Here is a 15,000-nt window from a genome sequence, read left to right on the forward strand (position 1 = left end):
TCTGTGAGGTGTGAACTCATCTAGATCTGCAGAGTGAGATGCTCCGTGCTGTCCTCTAGTGATCGGTCCGGTTACTGCACAGAACCAGAACCCATGGATTACGGGATTTAATCTGACTATAAGTAACAAACCTGACTCACATGTAGAGCACACATGAACGTTGTTGTTCATCCAGCCACAGATTAGAGTCTCAGCAGGTCTCCGAGCAGCGAGCTGAGATGTTTAATCCCTGCAGATTAAATTCTGGTTCTGAGGGTGGAGATCCACTTAGGTCCACTTAGAACTAATTTGATCCAGAAGATCCTCCAGAACAGGAGGTCAAAGGTCATCTACCTTGGTGTGTGAAAAAACTGAGCAGTGAAACGGACCCGGTTCTGATCCAGCTAGGCGGGCTACAGAGAAGCCAACTGCTGGGTTGTCGGTTCAATCCCAGCGTTGAGGTAAAGAGACGGGTTATCTCAGCTGGACCCCATGGTTCCTTCTCCAAGAACCAGCAAAGCAGAGACACCAGAACTCACCAGAACCTCTGCACACACCTGACCAAAGTCCAGAACTTCCATGGATCAAACATCATCAGAACATGACCCAGAAGCTAGCCACAGCCAAACGCCACAACTCCAAAACCAGGAAATCATTCTACTGACCTGCGATCCGGATCACGGCCCGCTCTGCCGGGTCCAGAACGTTCTCCGAGGCCGACTTGGAGCGCTTGACACGATGATGTTTGGGAAGGTTCCAGGGAAGCGTGTCTCCAGGAAGTGGCAAGGCGCTGATGGAGCTCAGGTCGCTGGAGCTCTCCTCAGACGCCGCCCGGACCAGAGGCCTCCTCCTGGGCTTCGCCTCCTCCTTCTCCTGGAGGAGCAAAAGAATCAGACGGACCTGGTAGTCAGTGATGGACTAGAGGAGGAGCTTCAGGTCACACAGAACAAAACATGATTTATTTACTAAACTAAATCCGTTATTCCTGCTTCCCGAAGACGAAAGCTGTTCGGATTACCCTCCGGCCCGCCGTAGAAACACCAGATTAACCAGATTACACTTCCTTCTTTTCTTTTCCAGCAGTGACGGCCATCTTGAATCGGATCGACTCCAAAGGTTCATCAGCTGTAGGCGAGTCCTGCCTGTCGGGTCGGGCCCTACCTCACCAACAGGCTCACGGGCAAAAACATCATAGCCCACCACGTCCCTCCTGCAGGGCCATGAGGGTCGTAACGTTCGCCTGAAACAACTTCCTGTTGGCTTTTATGGAAGCTGCCTTCCAGAATGAGAACCTGGTCCTGGTCCTGGTCCCGGTCCTGGTCCTGGTCCTGGTTCTGGTCCTGGTCCTGGTTCCTGGTTCCTGGTTCTGGTCCTGGTCCTGGTCCTGGTTCCCGGTCCCGGTCCTGGATCCTGGTCCTGGTTCTGGTACTGGTCCCGGTCCTGGTTCAGGTCCTGGTCCTGGTTCCTGGTTCCTGGTTCTGGTCCTGGTCCTGGTTCTGTTCCTGGTCCTGGTTCTGGTCCTGGTTCCCGGTCCTGGTTCAGGTCCTGGTTCCTGGTCCTGGTCCTGGTTCAGGTCCCGGTCCTGGTTCAGGTCCCGGTCCTGGTCCTGGTTCCGGTCCTGGTCCCGGTCCTGGTTCTGGTTCTCTCTGACAGCATCGATGCCTTTGACTGAAGGACTTCCATCCAGATCCTGAAGCTCTGACTCGCTCCGCCGCCGCTGATCCGCCTCCCTTCGGCTGAGTCATCATCCTCCAGGATGCTCTCTCTCCAGGGACCATGGCTGCAGCATCCCTGCGCTCTGATTGGACGAGAGCACAACCCTCCGGAGGACCTCTACCGAGCAACAACAGAACCCACAGCACCGGTTCTGCTGCCGTCTGACTCGCCTGGTCCTTAACCCTCGGCCCGGTTCAGTCCAGAGGGACGTCGGCGCTGTGGGATTATGGGAGGTGGAAACGTGACTCTGTGCTTTTAGGGGTCAAAGTTGACAGCAGGTCACTGAACACGTCAAATGTTCCGATCGAAACATCGACGGGGACTCCACGGATTCATGGAAAACGCTCTTGTCCGTTTCACTTGTGACAGGTTTGGTTGTTCCAGGTCAAAGGTCACAGGAGTCAGGCCGCATCAGCGGGTGGTGAAATAATCCGTTCAGCAGGTTTTTGTTAATCTGCTCAGAATAAGAGATTTGGACGAGAGGCGCTAATTACAGAAATAAAACCACTTCAGGTGAACTTTTACACAAACCTTCAAAATAAAAGCTGTAGGTGATCTCCCAGTGGTCACGTGCTCCTTCAGGAGAACCAGACCGTGTTTAGATGCGGACTCTTTGATGTTTGGGCTCCCGACCCGACCCGACCCGAACAGAACTTTCGTCTCCGTAAAGTTTTAAAACCAAACGTTTTAATCCGTTTGTGATAAAAATCATTTAAACCAAACTGGACCCTGAAGGTTCTGGCCCAGTCCCGGCCCAGGTTCTGGTTCTTCTACAAGTTCCCTCTCATGCACACAGAAAGCTCCGGACCCAGAATCCGATCCGGGTCGGAACCAGCACTAACCGGTCCTCATCCGAACCGGGTCAGATGAAACTGCAAGTTTACAGAATTCGGACTACAGCGCCGCACCAGAACTGGACCGGACCGGAACCGCGGTGACACCCTACGTAACGTGACCCAAATGTTCTGGTGCTGGTTCTGCTCTAATCCCATAACATCCCAGCCGCATGCGGCAGAATCCTACCGTCATTGTTCCGGTCTTCTCCAGCACCGGTCCGGTAAAGTCCGCAGAGGTCCGGTCGGCAGCCCAGAGCCGAACTCAGACTCTCACCATCATCTTCATCACCTTCATCCTCGCGCCTGCGTCCTACCGGAGGATGCTCCGGTCTCACCGGCACGAGCCGAGCCGAGCCTCCTCCCCGTGATGCACCGAACCGAACTGCGGTGCTGATCCACCGGAACTGATCTCAGATCAGCGGAGGTGCTCACGCGCCAGTGGTCCGTTTATGAGACGTTTACCTGAAGCTCGGATCCACCAGGGACCTAAAATCAGCTCTAGGAGCTCGTTTCTGCCGGAGTTCTGACCCGAACGGGTCAGTACCCGCCCAGAGAAAGAACCAGGATGTTACCCACATTCAGGTCTCTACTGGACCCAGAATACCGATTAACCACAGTCCTCCAGAACCTGATCCGAGTCCATTTTAAGGTTCTGGTTCTGCTCACCTTAGGTGTTTCCACAGGAGCCTCTGGTTCTGACCCGGCTTTGGGAGGCCTCCTCCTCCTCCTCTTGGCTGCAGGACCTGGAGCCTCCTGGATGGATCTGGACTCCTTCAGAACCAGAACTTCAGGCGGACCCGAGGCAGTCGGCTTCTCCTTGAGTTTTTTCTTTCTCTGGAACAAAAGTCTGGTTAGTCGAGTGGGTCAGCTGACCCGGATCACTTCCTGGTTACGTTTTTCATCACCATGGAAACAAAAACATCGTAAAGGAGTTCTGACCACCAGGGAAGTTTTGCCCAAGGACTCAACGGCAGGAGGGAGCTGAGGTTGGTCCAGCAACCCTGGACCAGCTGCTCCTCCTGAGCTGAAGGGTCATATCTAGGAGAACCATGAAGGTTCTGCTCTCTGGATCCAGAACCATGAAAGCTGTGATTGCTGCATACCTGAATGATGATGTCATCGTCTGAACCACACATGATGACACCGCTATGCTCAGTCATGTCTGATTTGGCCTTGAGGCAACTCGCGTTGTGATTGGTGCAACAACAACAAATGAACTGAACTATTACATCATTGGTCCAGTTCCGACCCGGTTCTGACACTGCTGCTGCTTTGATGAACACAGAGCCTACCAGTCTGATGACTGCTGCTCTGTCTCACGTCTCTTTGTCGTCCACTGGAAGGACAGAGACTCTAACTGACAGGAGAACAAAGAGGTCCACTCATGAAGGCTTTCAGAACCGCTCCGGCTCACTCAGTCCAACAAAACCCACACAGGTCAGAGTACCACAGGCCCGGGTCCAGAACACCAAGACTGTAAAAGGTTCTGCTCGTTAGGGAAATATAGGACTGTCAGAGACATGGTTTCAACCAGGAGCTGATGGTTGTAGGTTCTAATCCCATCTGTGGCTTCTGCAGTTAGCGTGTTCTCCTCATGCACGTGTGGAGTTAGCATGTTCTCCTCATGCACGTGTGGAGTTAGCGTGTTCTCCTCATGCACGTGTGGAGTTAGCGTGTTCTCCTCATGCACGTGTGGAGTTAGCGTGTTCTCCTCATGCACGTGTGGAGTTAGCATGTTCTCCTCATGCATGTCTGGAGTTAGCATGTTCTCCTCATGCATGTGTAGAGTTAGCATGTTCTCCTCATGCACGTGTGGAGTTAGCATGTTCTCCTCATGCATGTCTGGAGTTAGCGTGTTCTCCTCATGCACGTGTGGAGTTGGCGTGTTCTCCTCATGCATGTGTGGAGTTAGCGTGTTCTCCTCATGCATGTGTGGAGTTAGCGTGTTCTCCTCATGCATGTCTGGAGTTGGCGTGTTCTCCTCCTGCACGTGTGGAGTTGGCGTGTTCTCCTCCTGCACGTGTGGAGTTAGCATGTTCTCCTCATGCACGTGTGGAGTTGGCGAGTTCTCCTCCTGCACGTGTGGAGTTAGCATGTTCTCCTCATGCACGTGTGGAGTTAGCGTGTTCTCCTCATGCATGTGTGGAGTTAGCGTGTCTCATGCACGTGTGGAGTTAGCGTGTTCTCCTCATGCATGTGTGGAGTTAGCGTGTCTCATGCACGTGTGGAGTTAGCGTGTTCTCCTCATGCACGTGTGGAGTTAGCGTGTCTCATGCACGTGTGGAGTTGGCATGTTCTCCTCATGCACGTGTGGAGTTAGCGTGTTCTCCTCATGCACGTGTGGAGTTAGCGTGTTCTCCTCATGCATGTGTGGACTTAGCGTGTTCTCCTCATGCATGTGTGGAGTTAGCATGTTCTCCTCATGCATGTGTGGAGTTAGCGTGTTCTCCTCATGCACGTGTGGAGTTAGCATGTTCTCCTCATGCATGTGTGGAGTTAGCGTGTTCTCCTCATGCACGTGTGGAGTTAGCGTGTTCTCCTCATGCACGTGTGGAGTTAGCGTGTTCTCCTCATGCATGTGTGGAGTTAGCATGTTCTCCTCATGCATGTGTGGAGTTAGCGTGTTCTCCTCATGCACGTGTGGAGTTAGCGTGTTCTCCTCATGCACGTGTGGAGTTAGCATGTTCTCCTCATGCACGTGTGGAGTTAGCATGTTCTCCTCATGCATGTCTGGAGTTAGCGTGTTCTCCTCATGCACGTGTGGAGTTAGCGTGTTCTCCTCATGCACGTGTGGAGTTAGCGTGTTCTCCTCATGCACGTGTGGAGTTAGCATGTTCTCCTCATGCATGTCTGGAGTTAGCATGTTCTCCTCATGCATGTGTAGAGTTAGCATGTTCTCCTCATGCACGTGTGGAGTTAGCATGTTCTCCTCATGCATGTCTGGAGTTAGCGTGTTCTCCTTATGCACGTGTGGAGTTGGCGTGTTCTCCTCATGCATGTGTGGAGTTAGCGTGTTCTCCTCATGCATGTGTGGAGTTAGCGTGTTCTCCTCATGCATGTCTGGAGTTGGCGTGTTCTCCTCCTGCACGTGTGGAGTTGGCGTGTTCTCCTCATGCACGTGTGGACTTAGCGTGTTCTTCCCAATAAAAATGATCTCTTTCCACATTTAATGTTTTAGATGACAGATGGAAGATTTCTGGCCCGTTTGGACCCAGCTGGTTCTGATTTTGAATTTTAAATGAAAATGTATCTAAAAGCAGAATACGGTTGTCATGTCTGCTCTTCGAAATAGTCACAATCAGGTCCAGGACCGGTACCAGGTCCAGACCCAGCTAACTGATCAGCTGATGACCCTAAAGCCAGACTTGAGTAACCAGATGAAACCAGATCTGATTTTATTTCAAATCCTTTCAGAGGAAGACGAGCAGAAAGAACTTTCTCCGGGTTTCCTTCTGGAACCGTTCTGGTTGACTCAGATCAGGAACACAGAGCTGCTGGTGTGCAGATGTTCTGACCCACTCGTCTAACCACAACCATTCTGATCTGAATCAGCAGAACCGGTCCAGATGTTTGACTCGTTTCATTCTGATGACAAGCTGATCTTTTCAGGATCCTGGCTGAAAGTCTGAGATGCTGAGGACCTCTGCAGTCTGGACCCGGTTCTACAGAACCAGCAGCAGAACTGAACACAACCAATTATTTATACCAAGGACTGACGCAACTCTGGGGAACGTTCCTCACCTGGTTTGGAGTTTTGGGTTTGGAGTTCTTTGCCATCGCTGTGAGGAGAAAACAAAACGTTCCGTCAGACAAGAGGAACCAGAACACCTTTAATCACCATGAAGTGGGTCAACTTTAGCGGAACGTAAGGCTCGTCATAGCACACAACCACAAGCAGGTTACCATGACAACCATGAAAAACATTCCCCCCCTAACGAGCTGGTACGCTCTGGAAAAACGGAATCCTGCCATCTTGGAGGGAAAAACTGATAATTTAGTGTTCTAAGAAAAGACCTTTCCACTGTGAGTTCTGGGAATCTGAGCCAGAACCACCGCAGGCCTCCCCACCCTCCCACAGGGGGCGGGGCTCTCAGGGCCCACCTACCTGCCAGGTACCTCTCCAGTGAGGGCGAGGAGCTCTGGTTCCAGCTGTAGCAGCAGAAGAAGAAGAGCCAGACCAGGAAGGTGGCCAGGACCAGCAGCAGGACCCAGAGGAGCCGGGCCACGGCCGGGTTGGTGACGGCCCAGGATGTCAGGACGTCCATGCTGAGCCCGTGGATCCGATCAGAGCCGGCTCCTGAGCGTGACTGCTGCAGAGCTCCTGACTGGGCCGGTTTGTCCCGTCGGCGCCTCCGGCAGCAGCAGCAGATGGATTCCAGCTGTTCCAGCAGAGGCCCACGTCAGCTCTGAGTTCTGCTGGGTTCTGCTGGGTCCTGGAGCCGTGCGCAGGGGGAGGGGCAAGGAGCAGCAGCAGTTTAACTGGCAGCCACTCCCCCCCCCCCCCCCCCCCAACAACATCAATAAACCCTCACAGGCCAGAGGGGGAGGTGGGGGTGGGGGCTCAGAGTCCACCTGAGGCAGATCTGTTCTGAACCCGAGCCAGAACCGCCCCGGTGTTCTTTAAACCAGAACCACCGTCATTCCTGCACGATGACACAAACCGACCCGTCAGGTCCGGGTTTTATACAGAAGCCCAGAACCTCCAGGACCGGTTCTCCCAGGTCCTGGGATGGGTTGGAATGGGGCAGAGAGGAGGTGTGGTCACTGACTAATTCCTGGACAAACAAGCTTCTGTTGGAGGATTTCAACCTTCAGATCCTAAAAACTTCCAGAGTTACTCAGCAGATCCAGGCCTGGGGGGGGGGTTAAACTAAGGCTGCGGCGCCCTCTAGGGGCCAAGCACACAAACACGACTGAAGGGACTAAAACACATTTATTAACGTCTGAAGTTCACAGAAAACACCCAAAGTTCAACTTGAAATAATTCAAACAAGATGAAAAACGTTCCAATAACTTAAATAACAAGATGCTTTCCCTTCGGACTACGGTCACGCTGCAGCTCTCCTCATGTGACCTAGACCCGACGTTTCCATGACAACCAGAGCAGATCTGTTCCACAGCGAGACCTCGCTGATGCTTCTGCTGTAGAGGCGACAGGAAGCAGCAGGATCCCGCTCCAGCGTGCGCAGCGGCCATGTTTCCTCCTGTAAGCAGAGCCAGATGCTCCACGCCACCCGGGCCGCTTCAGAACCGAAGAGTGTGAGGAGCGCTCAGGGTCAGCCCTGCAGGCGGAGCGTAGTCGGAGGACTTGTGAGGAGAAAACAGGAAAACTTCATCCAGACGCCGTGGTCGGGTTTTGTCTCAGTAGAACCCAGAATCCTGAGCGGCCCAGTTCGGCGTCTGGGAATAAAACAAAAACACGAGAGCCAGACTGGGATTAGGTCCGGGTAACGGAAACTCGACCCACACGGTTCCCTTCCAGAACCCTGCCTCAGGACGGGGGTCCTTCCAGAACCTCGCCCTGATGCCGGGTTCCCGCCCCGGTTGCCTAGGAGATCCGTCATCAGGAACCGCCATGTTCATGTTCACCGAGGCCAGGCGCCTCGACATCGACACCCCCTTGGTCAAGCTAACATTCACTTCTATGGCCATGACATCATCTTTAAGGGACGACAACAACAAACCTGAACCCAAAGTGGCTCTAAGCCCCGCCCCCCTATGTAAACCAGTGAGCACACCTGAGATCCATGTGGTTCTCACCTGCTGTTCTAACGGATATTCGTGTTCATTTAACTGGAATTACTGATTAAACCTCTAAAATCACCTGATTTAGGTGAGAGGGCGGAGCTTTTAACCAGGTGAGAGGGCGGGACTAATAAACCGAATGAACACTAAACCTGGTGCTTCCTGTTCTTCCTGTTTTACCTCATTCCTGTTGCTATGGGCGACCCTCTTCTCCATGTTCATGGCCAACATCTGGCTACGGAAAGACAAGCTCTTGGTCTTTTCGATCACCTGCTGGTACGGCGACACGGCGTTGTTTCCCATCACAACGTGACCCTGAGAAGACCAGAACCACCGCTCAGAACTGGACTCTGACCCAGCTCAGAGATCCGCTCTGTTGATTGGATCGGACTCACTGGGATTGGATCGGACTCACTGGGATGGGATCAGGAAACTCACCAGTTTGGAGTCAATCTTGGCATCCAGTCTGGCGTTCCGGATCAGATTGACGATCCACCTCTCTGCCTCCTCCGGCGTCATGTTGAGTTTATCGGCCAGCATGCTGAAACAAAGAGCCGTATAGCTCAACTTATTATGGGATGCATCAGGAAATCTGTCCTTTCTATGGAAGACTGGAGCAGCTTGAACATTTATAAAATCTAAATGAAGAAGACGATGACTGGTGTGTGGCGCTCTGTCGTTTCCTCTGGTTAGGGTTAAATATAAAAAATAGACTTCATATCATCATAAATATTAATATCGACTGATATGAAAATTCCAAATAGGAATCATTTCCACATTGCCCAGCCTAGATGTAATTCCACTTCCAACCAGCAGGAGGGAGAAGCAGGAAGCTAGTAAAAATAATAACAGTCATTTGTCTTAGGAAGATAATTAATGCACCTGACACTGCTACACACCTGATGCTGATTAACACACCTGGTTCTGATAAACACACCTGGTTCTGATAAACACACCTGATGATAATTAACACACATGATGCTGATTAACACACCTGGTTCTGTTTAACACATCTGATGATGATTAACACACCTGATGATGATTAACACACCTGATGCTGATAAACACACCTGGTTCTGATTAACACACCTGATGCTGATAAACACACCTGGTTCTGATAACACACCTGGTTCTAATTAACACACCTGATGATAATTAACACACATGATGCTGATTAACACACCTGATGCTGATTAGCACACCTGGTTCTGATTAACACACCTGGTTCTAATTAACACACCTGATGATAATTAACACACATGATGCTGATTAACACACCTGATGCTGATTAGCACACCTGGTTCTGATAACACACCTGGTTCTAATTAACACACCTGATGATAATTAACACACATGATGCTGATTAACACACCTGATGCTGATTAGCACACCTGGTTCTGATTAACACACCTGGTTCTAATTAACACACCTGATGATAATTAACACACATGATGCTGATTAACACACCTGATGCTGATTAGCACACCTGGTTCTGATGACACACCTGATTCTAATTAACACACCTGATGATAATTAACACACATGATGCTGATTAACACACCTGATGCTGATTAGCACACCTGGTTCTGATAACACACCTGATGATAATTAACACACATGATGCTGATTAACACACCTGATGCTGATTAGCACACCTGGTTCTGATAACACACCTGGTTCTAATTAACACACCTGATGATAATTAACACACATGATGCTGATTAACACACCTGATGCTGATTAGCACACCTGGTTCTGATTAACACACCTAGTTCTAATTAACACACCTGATGCTGATAAACACACCTGGTTCTGATTAACACACCTGGTTCTGATTAACACACCTAGTTCTAATTAACACACCTGATGCTGATAAACACACCTGGTTCTGATTAACACACCTGATGCTGATAAAGACACCTGGTTCTGATTAACACACCTGGTTCTAATTAACACACCTGATGCTGATAAACACACCTGGTTCTAATTAACACACCCGATGCTGATAAACACACCTTGTTCTGATACCCACCTTGTTCTGTTCAACACATCTGATGATGATTAACACACCTGGTTCTGATTAACGCACCTGATGATGATTAACACACCTGATTATGATTAACACACCTGATGCTGATAAACACAACTGATGCTGATTAACACACCTGGTTCTGATTAACACACCTGATGCTGATTAACACACCTGCTAATGATTAACACACACCTGGTTCTGATTAACACACCTGATGCTGATTAACACGCCTGGTTCTGATAAACACACCTGATGCTGATTAACACGACTGGTTCTGATAAACACACCTGGTTCTAATTAACACACCTGATGATAATTAACACACATGATGCTGATTAACACACCTGGTTCTGTTTAACACACCTGATGCTGATAAACACAACTGATGCTGATTAACACATCTGGTTCTGATTAACACACCTGATGCTGATTAACACACCTGCTAATGATTAACACACACCTGGTTCTGATTAACACACCTGATGCTGATTAACACACCTGGTTCTGATAAACACACCTGATGCTGATTAACACGACTGGTTCTGATAAACACACCTGGTTCTAATTAACACACCTGATGATAATTAACACACATGATGCTGATTAACACACCTGGTTCTGTTTAACACATCTGATGATGATTAACACACCTGGTTCTGATTAACACACCTGATGATGATTAACACACCTGACGCTGATAAACACAACTGATGCTGATAAACACACCTGGTTCTGATTAACACACCTGATGCTGATAAACACACCTGGTTCTGATAACACACCTGGTTCTAATTAACACACCTGATGATAATTAACACACATGATGCTGATTAACACACCTGATGCTGATTAGCACACCTGGTTCTGATTAACACACCTAGTTCTAATTAACACACCTGATGCTGATAAACACACCTGGTTCTAATTAACACACCCGATGCTGATAAACACACCTTGTTCTGATACACACCTTGTTCTGTTCAACACATCTGATGATGATTAACACACCTGGTTCTGATTAACGCACCTGATGATGATTAACACACCTGATTATGATTAACATACCTGATGCTGATATACACAACTGATGCTGATTAACACACCTGGTTCTGATTAACACACCTGATGCTGATTAACACACCTGCTAATGATTAACACACACCTGGTTCTGATTAACACACCTGATGCTGATTAACACACCTGGTTCTGATAAACACACCTGATGCTGATTAACACACCTGCTAATGATTAACACACACCTGGTTCTGATTAGCACACCTGATGCTGATTAACACACCTGGTTCTGATTAACACACCTGATGCTGATTAACACACCTGCTAATGATTAACACACCTGGTTCTGATTAACACACCTGATGCTGATTAACACACCTGCTAATGATTAACACACACGTGGTTCTGATTAACACACCTGATGCTGATTAACACACCTGGTTCTGATTAACACACCTGATGCTGATTAACACACCTGATGCTGATTAACACACCTGGTTCTGATTAACACACCTGATGCTGATTAACACACCTGCTAATGATTAACACATCTGGTTCTGATTAACACACCTGGTTCTGATTAACACACCTGATGCTGATGCATTGATGAATCTGGCAAAACGTCTCAAAGATGAAGAGTCGAGCGTTTTCAATGAAATCCTCCAGACAAGCGACCAGAAAGAAGTCGTTGACCAGAACCTGAGGAACAAAACGGATGCGACTGTTTAGAAAAGTGACTTGTACTGATAAAAGTTCTGGATGCAGCTTTTGGAACACAGCTGGTTAAACTTTGGAGGAATCAGTCAGACAGTTTTGTTCCTGCAAACACAAAACTGGATGTTCCTTCTGGTAAAACTTAGAAATGAATTCAGAAAACAGATCTTAGAAACCCAAAACACTGAACGTGTCTGCTGCTCTGTGGTGGTTCTGCAGTGACTCGGTCCAGTTGGAGCAGAGTCCTGTAATCCTCACTGGAACCACCAGGAGGCGCCAGGTGAAAGATGAATTAAAGTCCCATAGTTGCCAAGCACACTGGTGATGCATGACTCACAGTGGGAGTCGGCCCTGCAGCAGCCGGAGGTTTCTGCTGAGCCGGAACCAGAGCCCAAATCCGACAGCCGCTCTGTGTGAGGATCAAACTGAACGAAAGGGAAAAGGCTGGGTTTGGATTTAACAACCTAACCACCAGGATCCTTACCGACTCGCACTCCCTCAGCTTCTTCTGGGCGCTGTCGAAGTCAAAGTTCACATAGAGACACTCCACGAACTCCGTGATGGGGTCTTTGTACGTGTACGACTCCTGGAGCGGGGGCAGGTACAGGCGCATCAGCACGTGTCATCAGCTGCTTTGGTGGGCTTTGTTTGTGATGTCATCATACCTGCTGAATGACTTTGACCAGGTCTTTCAGCACCTGCCGGCGCTTCCGCACATCCTTGTTGGTGATGACGGCGGTAGTGAGGTATCTCAGGATGTGAGGACACATGGTCTGGATGGCGTTCAGGTACCTGAGCCGCACAAAGAAGACACGTTACAGCCGGGCTCGACCCGAGCCGGCAGGAGAAGGTCCGACGGACTCACTGAGGCTGGTAGAGGAACAGGTCGATGATGTTGTCCCTGCCTTTAGGGTGGTTAAAGAACACGAAGAGGGACCAGTGAATGAGCCAGGTCCTCTGCTGGAGGGACTGGAGTGGAGAGCTCACCGACTGGGGGGGGGGGGGGTTGGGGGGGGGGGGGCACAGGAAGCGTCAGTTCCAACAATTCTCTGCAACTGTAGAAAAACTCAAAAGCAAGAAACTGTGGAGATGCCCGATCCTCCTGCACCGACGTCGGTCCAATCAGCAGAACCGGGCCGAGACGAGGGAGGATAGGGCGTTCTCCGTAGCCGGACCCGAGCGGCTCTCTCCACCAGGAGCGGGTTTTAAAACACGGCTGAAGACCCACTCTCTGGGTTAGCTGGTGTGCAGCACTTTGGTGGCACGTCTCAGGCCTGTAGGGCTCGGTGAATAACGATGATGCTAAAGCGCTAAACACCGATATCGCCTGCATTTCACCATCGGTGCATCTGGAATGAAAATCATTCATTCTGTTGGTTTAATTCACTGAAAACGCTTTTCTCCACGTTTCTCTTTCCTTCATCAGCTGATGCCCAAAAGGTTCAAAGTTTCACTCAACGGTTCTCCTACTGGTTGAAAGTGGAATTACAGTAGCTGCTGCTGCATCCTTCTTCTCGTCTGTAACCTAGCAACCGTTTCCAGCTGCAGCTCTGGAGGATTTTAGTAACCTGGAAAACTTTCCCTGCTCCTCACACAGCAAGAAGCACTAACTCAGTTATTAAGAGGACAACTTTTTCATATTTTTAATCATTTCTTGAGCCAGTTGTGCTGCAATGACCCTTTACAGGGTTAACGAAGGCCACCTATCCTCTACTGCCCCCTGTGGCCAGAATATGGCATTTGCACCTTCACAGTTGCTGATCCGGTCTGTTGGGACTTGGAAAAAAGGGATCTGACCTCCCTGACGCTGCTGCCTGGCTTCAGGACATTTCCTGCATGTTTTAGAACAAGAACACAGCTGATGTGTTTAATTTAGACACTTAGAAACGCTGGGAGACACGTCAGCTGGCAGATGGAGGCATTAAAAAGATGAAAGCACAGCGAGGAGATAGCTTTGTTTCTACAGACGGACACTAGGGGGTGCTAAAAGCTAGCAAACTGCTTGGTATCCATTTAATGGTCAGGGACTTTCACAACGCCCCCAAAACCAACACAGGTGTGGGAAGACAGGTGGACACTTTGTTTTCCTCCTACGTTGTTATCGACGGTCTCCCTCAGGCGTGTCAGATCCTCCATAGCAGCTTCCCAGTTCTGCATCAGGATCTCAGAGGCCAGTTTTCCCCACAAAGAGCTCAGAGCGTTGCGGTCTGTAGAAGGAACCTGAGCAGCAGCAGAGCAAGTTTAGTCTCCTGAAGGCTCTCCTCGGAGCCTCTGTTCACACCAGGGTTTCCTACCAGAACACGGAAGAAGTAGAGGTACTCCGCCGCTCCGGAGTAGTTCCCACACTCATACTGGAACTTGGCGTATCTGTACAGCGTGTCCAGGTATTCCTGACGGAACTACGAGGTGAAAGAACACAGAGAACATGCTTCAGCACAGTAAAGGACTCTCAGAACCGAGAGAACCCTGAATGATGGAGCTGGAAACCCACAGGAACGGCAGCGACTTCCCGTCTCATAAACAAGGGACGCTCTTTAACCCCTCCACAGAAGTCTGGGTGATGCTCCAGGCTGACCAATCAGCAGCCAGTAAACGAGTCACACTCTCAGAACTCAGCAGAAACGTCCGTGGTCTGATTACGGGGTGGGTAATCAGCACATTGGTGGCTGCTGTTCCTCACCGTGGCAGCTGGTTGTCATGGAAACATGAGCTCACAGCGCCCCACCCACTATCTGAAACATGTGTGCACTTACATTGTGTTTCTCTGCCAGGTAGTCAAACAGCATCCTCCCGTCTCTGGAGACAAAACAAAAACACGGATTCTTCATCTACAGCAAACTTCCCGTTAGCGACCAACACGGAACCGTGGACGTCTGACACGGACCGAGTGGACTGCATCTGCCGAGTGGTCTCCGGGTCCTCAAACATCTTCACGATGGGTTCCGTTTCCGACTGGAGCTGCTT

General features: G+C 49.9%; 2 protein-coding genes across 10 annotated transcripts in view; both read right to left on the reverse strand.

The window, feature by feature from the left end:
• The window catches only part of pleca (plectin a), a 77,792-nt gene extending 70,867 nt beyond the window's left edge, over nt 1-6,925 (reverse strand). For 6 of the 7 annotated variants that reach the window (XM_054745434.2, XM_054745433.2, XM_054745430.2 and 3 more), the window contains exons 1-4: nt 6,637-6,925; nt 6,273-6,310; nt 3,198-3,365; nt 645-852 (exon numbers count right to left, since the gene is read on the reverse strand). In XM_054745434.2, the coding sequence (XP_054601409.1) occupies nt 645-852; nt 3,198-3,365; nt 6,273-6,310; nt 6,637-6,796 (574 nt within the window). In that variant the 5' untranslated portion in view covers nt 6,797-6,925. Of the gene's footprint in view, nt 1-644; nt 853-2,718; nt 2,896-3,197; nt 3,366-6,272; nt 6,311-6,636 lie in introns of those variants that run through there. The other variant, XM_054745435.2, reaches the window with a different exon arrangement.
• Nucleotides 6,926-7,669: 744 nt separating this feature from the next.
• The window catches only part of eif3eb (eukaryotic translation initiation factor 3, subunit E, b), a 16,117-nt gene continuing 8,786 nt past the window's right edge, over nt 7,670-15,000 (reverse strand). For all 3 annotated transcript variants that reach the window (XM_054745504.2, XM_015974194.3, XM_015974196.3), the window contains 11 exons: nt 14,921-15,000; nt 14,790-14,832; nt 14,331-14,435; nt 14,131-14,256; nt 12,902-13,026; nt 12,702-12,828; nt 12,521-12,622; nt 11,912-12,021; nt 8,715-8,817; nt 8,457-8,591; nt 7,670-7,931 (listed from right to left, as the gene is read on the reverse strand). The exon at nt 14,921-15,000 is cut by the window's right edge and continues 38 nt beyond it. In XM_054745504.2, coding sequence (XP_054601479.1) covers nt 7,893-7,931; nt 8,457-8,591; nt 8,715-8,817; nt 11,912-12,021; nt 12,521-12,622; nt 12,702-12,828; nt 12,902-13,026; nt 14,131-14,256; nt 14,331-14,435; nt 14,790-14,832; nt 14,921-15,000 — 1,095 coding nt within the window. In that variant the 3' untranslated portion in view covers nt 7,670-7,892. The remainder of the gene's footprint in view (nt 7,932-8,456; nt 8,592-8,714; nt 8,818-11,911; nt 12,022-12,520; nt 12,623-12,701; nt 12,829-12,901; nt 13,027-14,130; nt 14,257-14,330; nt 14,436-14,789; nt 14,833-14,920) is intronic.

Source organism: Nothobranchius furzeri, chromosome 19 (assembly GCF_043380555.1).
Source record: "Nothobranchius furzeri strain GRZ-AD chromosome 19, NfurGRZ-RIMD1, whole genome shotgun sequence".
Classification (NCBI taxonomy): domain Eukaryota; kingdom Metazoa; phylum Chordata; class Actinopteri; order Cyprinodontiformes; family Nothobranchiidae; genus Nothobranchius; species Nothobranchius furzeri.